The 10924-nt window shown below is 40.7% G+C and overlaps 1 protein-coding gene across 1 annotated transcript; it reads left to right on the forward strand.

The window, feature by feature from the left end:
- Positions 1-2341: 2341 nt before the first annotated feature.
- Positions 2342-4028, forward strand: LOC310958462 (neuropeptide FF receptor 2-like; the record flags this gene model as incomplete). The annotated part of the gene is made up of 3 exons (XM_083929419.1): positions 2342-2666; positions 2954-3053; positions 3140-4028. The coding sequence occupies 3 exons, from the start codon at positions 2342-2344 to the stop codon at positions 4026-4028; spliced, it is 1314 nt and encodes a 437-aa protein (XP_083785545.1).
- Between the last annotated feature and the right edge of the window lie 6896 nt (positions 4029-10924).

Here is a 10924-nt window from a genome sequence, read left to right on the forward strand (position 1 = left end):
TATTGCGTGTACTTGTTTTTGCAGGTCTTCACCCTATGATCCCTTGTGGGATATGCTGCAGCTTGCATTAATGAAAATACTTTAGCCAACACGTACCATAACTACATTTAAATACTGCACTGTGAGTCAGGTTCAGTTGCAGAGGCTTCTGTGCAGCAATTACACTTTGCGTTTTCTTCACTTATGCAGTGCAAGTGTGAGGTGTAAACGGTGAGCTGAAAAGTGCAGGGGTGAGCACGGAGGACGGACGCTTAAAGACTGGAGGGTGATCCAAGATCAGCAATGATATTCCTCAACACTTTATGCCTGATGCCAAAAAAAAGTCTGAGTCTCTTCAGACCTCCTAACCTCCCACATTGATAAGGAGTTGGTGCATATAGTGCAGCATATATGACAGCTATATATATAGTATATATAGTATATATACTATATATATATATATATAGTATATATCAAATTCAATTCACACATAGCCTCTGGATACTGTGTAACGCCTGTTGCTGACAGCAACTGCACCGCCTAGCCCCTCTCTCCCGAGTGAATCCCATCTCTTCCTTGTCATCTATAAGCACCACAGCAGTCTTTGCCTGGCAGGCGGACTGAGCAGATGCAGAGTCTTACATAGGGATGAGCTCACGCTGCTTTGTGCTCTGAATGAGTGGAATTTCTGGAGGAAGGAATACAACTCATATCTGGTTTTCCTCAAAGGTAAGAAAATAAGTGTTTTTGGGGAATTATTTGGGAAACTTCATATTTTTTTATCTGGAAGAAATTGCAAAAAACAAAAAAGAAGAAAGAATGCTGTTTTTACCAGTTAGTTAGTTATAAGTTATCAGTAAGTATCAAAGCTCGATGTTGACACACTGATTTGAAATAAAGACTTTTATCGTGACATTTAAACAACTTTTTCCTTCAGTTATCACGAGACACTGAAAAGACGGACGAGGACAAAATACCGGAAAGGAATGACTTTTGAGAGCATAATTGTACCATAACTTCTATTTTATCTGTATCTTATATGCATATTGTATCTTAGTTAAACGATAAATCTCCAGGGTAGCATTTTTGGTCCCAGATGTATTTGTATCACTTTAGAAATGAGCTCCAACATCTTCTCAATCATCCATTTAACTGTATCAAGAGCAGCAGACCAAAGAGTTTTCAAGAAAACAATCTAATATAATATCATTTCTTCTTAAAGCTCTGCTGTGAAAGGACAAACACACGCTGATCTCAGCTCACCCATACAAGGGTATGCTGTACTTGTACTTGCTGGACTTGGTTAAATGATTATATTCAGTTCTTGTTTGGTGTATGCTGCTGTATAGTTAGCCGCACGGTTAATGTGATTGTGTGAGCAAACCCCTGGCAGCGCAGCTTTCGTCCAATATTTTCTTTTCCCCGGATGATCTTTTTGAAGACTGAGAAGCACAAAGGATATGGAGAGAATCTGAGTTTCCGAAAATTATTTCAAGAAGATTAGAGAACAAAAGGTTCAGCAGCTCACTCTTCGGCAAATTCTATTCAAATGTATTAGGTGTTATTACACTTTTTTTCAAACTCAAATGTGTGAAAATGGAATTAGCTGGACTGCCTGATGTTACATCTTACTTAACATTAACATAAATCAATCAAATATTTATCACTGAGTTACCCTGGCCTACTTTGGCCTGGTTATAACAATACAAAAAAAAAAACAGTCCACACTTTGATTTGGCAGTCCTTTAGTTCCACAGTGGATGCTGAGCTGCCAGGAGTGAACACATGGAATAAAAACTTTGGATTCAAGTTATCTTTCTGCAGAAGGCACAAGCTTAATCCTGCAGACAATTTTAGACTGAACCGTTTCCTAAATCCATCAAGATGTGTGAATCAAAAATAGTCAATAATAACCTCATTCCATCCCCGAATGCTAGATGCGGATGATTGATGTAACCAATTGGCAAGCCATCATCCATACTCTCTCACTGCTCTCCGAACAGATTGGTCGTTTTGGTTGGGACGTTGAAATTGCAGAGTGTGGGAGAGCATGCACTTGACTGAATCAACTCACCCATAATAATCAGACGACAGAATTGGGCTATTGATTTCCGGATAGGTTCGATGTATGTAAGTGTTCTATGTAATTACCAATTGATTCCTTCTTCTGGTCTGCAGGTTTGCACTCCCACTGGGAGAGACATGTGTAATGGTGTTTCGCTTCATAATTGGTTGATTTTGTTAATGGAGGGCATCAGATATTTAACCTAGAACACACTCACTAACACCAACACATGAGCACATAATAGGTTATCCATAACCTGTTTCTATTTCTCTGTTGTTCTTACGCCCAGATATCGCCATGACCAAGAATCTAGCTCTCAACGCCACCTGGGAGGGCTTAAACCTTTCCAGTCCTCCACAGCTGGAAAACCCTTTGACCCACCAGAACATCACATATGTTGATTTCTACCTCCACAAACCCTCGGTGGCTGCAGTCTTCACCGTCTCCTACCTGCTCATCTTCCTGGTGTGCATGGTGGGCAACGGGTTGGTGTGTTTCACCGTGCTACGCAGCAAGAAAATGCGCACGGTTACCAACCTGTTTATTCTCAACCTCGCCATCAGTGACCTGCTGGTTGGCATCTTTTGCATGCCAACTACCCTGGTGGACAACATAATAACAGGTCAGGGTTTCTTCTTGTAGTTCAGCTTGTTCTCGCTTTAATAATATACCTCAGAGCATGTGCCAAAAGTATCTGTTTCCACACTTGCAATTCATTGTCTACATACGTAAGCAGCCTTACAATGCATTCTGGTAGTGCGTTTCGAGAGATGGATGATTTGGATGGACATCATTTGCAGAAATATATAAATTTTTAATTTAACTTCTGTAAGTGGCCTTGATTTTGAATCTTTTTGGCACATTTTATCATTTAAATTATTCATGCAGTCTTTTCTCCTTTCTTTGCAGGATGGCCATTTGGTAGCGTGGTGTGTAAGCTAAGCGGCATGGTTCAAGGGATATCCGTGTCAGCATCTGTGTTCACTCTCGTGGCAATAGCGGTTGACAGGTGAGGATTGAAATCGTATTACTGGTTATTATGTGCTTGTAAGAGACTTTGATTTTTAGATTTTTCTCCCGTCCCGTTTGTGTCAGGTTCCGCTGCATTGTCTTCCCTTTCAAGCAGAAGATGACCATCCCCACTTCAAAGCTAGTTATCGTCATCATATGGGTTCTGGCTGTGTCCATAATGTGTCCCTCTGGGGTCATGCTACAGGTCACAAAGGAGCAGAGGGTGCGAATAGTCCTCGACAGCAACAACGTCACCCAGCCCTTATACTGGTGCCGGGAAAGTTGGCCCACTCAGGAGATGCGAAAAATCTACACCACCGTCCTTTTTGTTAACATCTACCTCGCTCCTCTCAGCCTTATCGTCTTCATGTACGCACGTATAGGCTTCACCCTCTCCAAGACCACTATTGCTCAGATGAGGGGCAGTGGAAGTGTGTCTGCGGAGGGTGGTGGAAACAACAAATCTAGCTTTGGGGGTCGTCACACTGTTCTGAAGAAGAAGAATCGCGTCATAATGATGCTGCTGGTTGTTGCGTTGCTCTTCATCTTATCCTGGCTTCCTCTATGGACGCTGATGATGCTGAGCGACTACGCCAGCCTGACAGAGCACCAGTACCGTGTCATCAACATCTACGTGTATCCCTTAGCTCACTGGCTGGCCTTCTTCAACAGCAGCGTCAACCCCATCATCTATGGGTTCTTCAACCAGAACTTTCGCAGAGGCTTTCAGGCGGCTTTCAAGTTCCAGCTGTGCTCTGAGGGTATTGGACACCAGAAGACCTTCTCCCATCGGATCCGAGGGAACGCTGTGCTCCCAGCCCAGCCTGCAGCCCTCAGTAGATCGGGTTCAGGAGTCAGATCAGTGGGGAATGGGAAGTGGCCATGCCAGGAAGGTGTTAGCTTGCCCGTGAGAAGTAATACCAAAGAGCAGGACCTGATAATGGAGGACCTGGAAAAGGTGTCCCAGATTTAGCGTGGAACTGTTCACTGTAATGCACACTTTCATAGGATCTGAGGTCTCTAGAGAACCATGCAGTGCATTTCAAGGACAGTGAAAACAAGTGTCAGAAAAATGTGATTAAACTACATTTGGTCCAAGTGAATGTATTTGCAAGCCCTGCATCATTTGTCATCATGAATCATTTGACTATCCATTGTTAATGTTGGTGTATACAGCAAAGAAGTGTATCAACAAAGAGACTTTAAAGGCCCTGATATCTTGGTTTTAAAAAACGTAGATATTGTTTTGTAGTTGCATTTTTAAAGAACAGTCATGGTTAGAACCTCTGTGACGGATAACAACATGCTCTCATCCCATCGTCACACACTGTTTCTTTGTCTGGACCCCTTTGCGTCACTTGTCAAAGCACTGGGAAGCAAAACGGATGTTGTTGTAAACACCTTATCTCTATGAACAGATTCTGCATAGGAATGTAGAATCTGTAGGCAAGAGGACAATATTTGGGTAGTGGGAGTGGTCTGGTTTCCATTTGTAATCCAGCAGACTTTGGTTGCAAGCAGGTAAACATCCCATGCAGAGCGAGACTGATGGGTAATGCATTAGTCATCATGCATCACCGAACCCACCCGCTATCATCTGATGAATATTTAGCTTTTCATTTGTTTTTTTAATATTGGTCTGCATTCATATGAGGATAACTTTTTATAGAGATGCCGTCTCTCAATTCCAACTTCACTGTCATGTTTCAAGTTGTTAATCACACTGTAAACATTGACGTCACTGCTGCTCAGAGAGGAAAGCACGAAATATTAGCCATTGCATTTTATAGTCAATGAAACTACTTGGTTAGATCGAGGCAAAGAAAAAAAATCACTTGGTTAGAGTTTGGAAAAGATCGGGGGTGGGGTAAAAGTAATGTGATGTAACTAAGAGTGAGCCGCAGGACATGAACTCTGTTAACTCTAACTAAAAATTCTCTTTGCAGGTGAAGTGATACCTGTGAGATTCAATGAATGGCACAATCTTTTATTCAGAAGGGCTCTCAACTTTACTCTCACTTGCTGGAAGTTTTGAATGTTTCACGGAGAATGAAGCCCTGGAATGGCACACCTCTCAAGGGTGATGTGCAAGGCAGTGCGATGAGGATGTTGTCAGTTTACCCTAGTCAAAGTACATGTTCTAGTGCCTCGAGGCAATTACGCTGGGCCGACGGCTGTGACAAGCAGTAGCAGGGGAAGGGCAGGCCCTCCCGTTTTTCTGCTTCCTCAAGAGGCACTATGAAATTTGAAGCCTTGAAGCGCTGCTTGTCAAAGATAATAAAGTAACACACAATAGCATACTCATCTATTAGAATTTATGATTAAGGATTCTGGAGAAGGAAAAAGTTTGTAAAGTAGAACCTCACCTGAAAGCAAAGCGGATGGAATTAACTATACATCAGGTGTTTAAAGCACTGTCAGAAAACCTTAAGATCTAAACCATCACAACCATGGTCTGTACAGTAGCTACAGTGATTGGATGGAAGCATCATTATTATTATTAAACATCATTATTTTCTAGAGTTTAGGCCCTTTTCCTACGTGCAGTGTTAAACCTCATTGTTAGCGCAACATGAACAGTGCTGGTGTTGTACAGTTAAAAGAGCATATTTAATAGATATTTATTAGGATTGTAAAATATTGAATGTAATGGAAAGCCTTGTATAAACTCATTATATGATCCTTTCATTGTTTTTGTATATACTTATGTGTTATTTTTTATACTACTATTGCTAAAAGATGATTGTTGTTTCCTTTTTGGGTCAATATTTTGCAAGCTGGAGTACATGATGTTTGTGCCAAAATCTTAAAAAGGTATCCTGTGGAGTTTTTGGCCACTAGTTTTGATGAAGTTTCAAAACACATTCATGTTGTTGTGCTGATCAGCAGTTTCAAATGTATTTTTAAAATGTGTTCTGTGAGGAAGAAAAATCATTCAACAAAGTTATCAGGCCTCCCGGATACTTATATTTACTTGATACTTGTATTTTGGTGGGAAACACTGGACAAAAAAACCCCAAAACATCTTTAAGTCAATTATCAAAGCGCTCTCAATGACACTGGAGCAGCCAAATAACCAGCCTCAGGGATAGGACAAGAAAAGTATCTCACTGATAGAGCCATGATGTGTATGCTGCACATTCAGTGTATACCCGATGTATTCTGTATTTATTATATTTCTTTCTTAGCTCATCTGCACATAGATTGCACTGAACAGGCTTGTTTAAGTAAATATGACAAAATGTTCCTCAGAAGATAGAACTGAATGTGTGTGCATGCAATTTCATGTGTGAACCTGCCAGTCTTCAGACAGGATATATGTTTAGAGTTGTGTTTATTGCCCGATGTTTGGCTTATTACATACTCATTGAGTTATATTTGTATTTGAAAAAAATATGGATTGTAACGCTGATGGGAAAAATGACTATCTGACAGTGTGTTAATGAAAAATAAAAACGAGCAGCTCCGAGACAGAATGTTATTAGAATGTGTCAAATCTGTTTAGCGATTATTATTCTTTCTTCACAGAAAGGCTACACCAGGTTTTGGGAGAGAAATGGCTTGTTGTTCATGTTCAAGTCAATATCAGGTTTTTAAAAGAAATATAGTGGTTAGCACTGTCGCCTCACAGCGAGAAGGTTCCAGGTTCGCATCCCGGCCTGGGCCTTTCTGTGTGGAGTTTGCATGTTCTCCCTGTGTCTGCGTGGGTTTTCCCCGGGTTCTCCGGTTTCCTCCCACAGTCCAAAGACGTGCAGGTGTTCGGTTCATTGATGACTCTAAAAAAATTGCGTAGGTGTGAATGGTTGTCTCTCTGTTCGTCTCTATGTGCCCTGCGATAGACTGGCGTCCTGTCCAGGGTGGACCCCCCCTCACGCTTGATGTCAGCTGGGATCGGCTTCAGCATCCCCGCGACCCCGACCCCGGGATAAGCGGTTGAAGATGAATAAATTAATGAATGAATGAATAACACAAATACACAATATCGAAGATAACACAATATTTAGTGGAACTGTAATGGTTCCACTAAAGATCCAAATGAACCTACACAGACAAAGAAACCCCTGGACATAGTTTTATATATTTTTTAGCTCGTTATTTCAGTCAGTATTAAATGTTATTATGTGATTCAAGGGAAGCTACCATTTCTTTCTGGGGCAGTGTAAAGTCACCATGAAGAATGAACTTTGTGTGAACTGTGGCCGAGAGGAAACCAGGCAGGTAACACGCGGCTGAAACATCACTGTGTCCAGTATAGACAAAGTAAACTTCATGTTTTTCTTTTTGTTAAAAGCTCAAACTACTTTGATGTAGCATCCAGTTCTAAAAAAAGCAGCAACTCTTCCACTCGTTTACTTTTCCGAGACCTTTAAAAGCTTAAACGTTTATTAAATCATGGCGATGGAGAGACATTTGTAATGCTGTATGAAGAGATCTCCCTGACGGTGTTTGAAAAAATATGTATCTTTGTCTCTCTGTGGTATATAACTCACTTTCATTATCGCCTCACACCTCAATATACACCCATATTAATATATTATGTTAACTCTCTAAAGCAGAAACATCTCGACAAGCCTTTAGCCATCTACACTGCCACTTCTGCCATAAATCTACATTTTATGGGGATGCATACTCCTGTGTGCATCTTTTTATTGGTTCTGTGCTTCTCTTATTCTTGCTGTATTGCAGTGCGAGGAGTAGAGGAGTGTGTTGAGGTCTTTTTGGGTAGACATCACTAGAAATTGTGGAAGATCACAGTGAGACTGAACGACAAAGGAGAGGGGAGACCACTCATAAGTTAGAGTAAAAACATGGTTTTTTTAGTTGTTTTTGGGGTTTTTTTGTACAAAAAGAGAAATTAACATAAAGACAAACTAGCAAAAACAAACAGGAGAGAGCAGGAGTCTGGCTTACTGCTGCCAGCTACACCGGGTGAGTTGAATCTCCCTAACGACATGACTCACACACCAGGCTCTTGGAGGGATTTGTTTAGAAGGCCTTTTTTTTATGTTTTTTTGCAGCCATAGAAGTCGAAATCTGATACTGAGCTACAAAAATATACCTGCATGACAGCTGGGCTCAGAGAGGGCTTGTCTATAAGCAGAAAAGTCGATTTACACTGGAGATCAAAATTAGAGAACAAATGATTAATACTTGATTTATTCTGAAATAGTGTTTTTTTATTGTTCAGAACTTGATAGCATATCTCATGTGGCTATACAACTGCTGCACTAACATGCTTTTTTATTAAATAACCAAGGCACTTCAACAAAAACCTTTATTTTCCTAAAAAAAAACAACAATGAGCAAAAATAGAGAACACTTTCAGATACCTCCAGTTATTGGTGTTAATCTGGCACCGGGTGACAATTTACTTAACTGTTGGACACACCCTATTCATCAGCAGCTCTCCTGGTTACTTACTAAAGGCAGCCGCTCTAAGGAGACTGAAACCCTGAGACAGCAGGTTGTCCGGATGAAGGCCGAAGGGAAGACCTTCTCAGCGATCAGAGAGACGTTGGGTGTTCCAGGTCTGTGATTTCAAGAATATTGAAACTTTACATGGACATAAATTAATTTAAGTGCCTCAAAACGGTCATCCACCTAAAACAAGTGCAAGACAAGGCTGGAGGAGAGAACTATGCTAAGACTCCATGGTGAATCAGTTCAGCACTGAACTGGAGTTGCTCTCAATCACTCGTCGTTTAAGACAATTTGGACTGAAAGCCCAATCTGCAGTGACCAAACCTCTCATCAGCAGAAAGAATAAAAAGGCTAGGCTTGCCTTTGCCGAGGAGCATGTTGTGAGAACTGGTCCAGAGTGACTTCAGTGATGAGAGTACGTTCAATTTATTTGTGTCTGATGGGAAACTTTACTTTCGGTGTAGGACTGGGGAAAGGCTGAACCCAAGTTATGTAAAGAAGTCAGTTCAATTTGGAGGAGGAAGTGTCACGGTTGAGCAGTTCCTTGAAGCTAAGAATATTGAACCAATGAAATGGCCAGCCCAGATAGATAAACCCCATAGAGAATATCTGGAAAATCCTTGGCGTTAAAGTAATGTCTAGAAACCCACTACAGTTACTGAACTGTGGAAGAGACTGCAAGAAGAATGGACCAAGGTCAAACCAGAGAAACTAGTGATGTCCTGTGGGCGCAGATGTGCTCAAGTCATTCAAAGCAAGGGCCTCTACACTTCCTATTGATTCTTTTTTAATCTGTTCCCTAATTTTGATCTTCAGTGAAGACGAGTCTATAGTAAGCATGGATTTCTGGAACTTCCTCTGGGGTCAGGTGCTCTCTGGTCATTTTTTGAAAGGTGCTCTATATAAACTCAGCGAAGCAGAGAGCAACAACACGAGCAGAATAAATACAGTAATTGAATTATTGACTTAGTACCATCATTATTCCTCAAGCTGCTGTATCCAATAATGTTGTTTACTTTTTTCATGTCATTTCCCAGAGTCCTATGTTCTGAAGGGCCTACTCTGGCCTTGTGTTGAGATTTGTAAGAAATTGGTAAGGGCTACACAGAGTTCAAATGACAAAAAACAAAAACGAAGGGAGAGGGACATTTCAAATGCATTTGTATTGGTTCAAATCTATTCAGCCACTGTGGAGAGATCAATGCCTTCTATCAAGAACAGTCTTGCCCGCAAATTTGAGGGCAAAGGTTTCAAAGTTTCTACCATCAGTAGGTTGTTCAATTTTTAATGATGATGTTTTAAACATATTGACCCCGGGACACACAGATTTAGCATTGGACCAAGGGCAGAAGCAATGCTGGGAACATCAAACCCTTTGAAAAGTCTCTTTAATGTGTCATATAAAGAAGACATTGAGCCGGGGAACATAGGAGCCTTGGAACACTTTGTTTAGCACAGTTTTCGTGTGTTTTAATGTTCCTAACTTGTCAGCACACTGTCACCAACTTGTTTTTCAAAAAATAGCTGGCAGCTATCCTCGGGGAGGGATTGCATTTTTAAATGTCATACAAATGGTGAGAAATTCAAAATGACCCTCCTTGCCTGGCAATTGAAGCATTAAAATTTAAAGATAAAATGTTGGTGTTGACATTTTCTTACCAAGACAGACAGTGAAAGAGCATGGGTTTAAATGTGATCAACTGATATTACAGGTGATTAGTGAAAGCCATGATAAACTATCTATTAACTCTGTGTCCTATGGGTAAAGAGAAAATGGATTGTTATCTCAACAGATTAAAGTCACCCTCTGTGCCCACTAATCTCCAAAAGCCATTAGTACATCTACCTTCAGCAATATCGCTATCCCTGCTCTTCCATTAGGTTTACGTGTCATTTTATGTGCCATTTTCATCAAAAAGACACATGAGCCGCTTTGTTTCCCCGAGCTATTTGCTGTGAGAGCCCACGCCTTTTAGCTACCCCCCACTTAGGGTGCTGTTAATCTCACAACATCTGTGAGGAGCTTTACTTTCAACACTACACTTCATTAAATGTTAAGGGCCATATCGCAATACGTTAAATTGATTTATTTAGTTTTCATTATCTTCTTCTACCTGGGGAGCAAAGCAGAAAAGGAACTTTGATTGAACAAGATGATGGACACTTATATTAGATCTGGAATATTGAGATGTGTTGATGAGGAATATTCTCATGAGCTTTCTGGTGATTGATGTGGGATTTACAGATAACAATTGGACGGCAGTTCATATATAATAATATCACATACTAGGAAGGCAAAGACTCCATATATTGTTATTTCACAAGCCATGAACCCTATCAACAAGATGCAAACAATGTGTTAGAGAAAAACATAATTGATGTGTAAGGATTGAAATGTGTGGAGCTTGTCTGCTTTACCAAATGTGTTGTGGGATAGCTTCGGTAGGG

The sequence above is a fragment of the Echiichthys vipera genome (assembly GCF_963691815.1).
Source record: "Echiichthys vipera genome assembly, chromosome: 16".
Lineage (NCBI taxonomy): Eukaryota > Metazoa > Chordata > Actinopteri > Perciformes > Trachinidae > Echiichthys > Echiichthys vipera.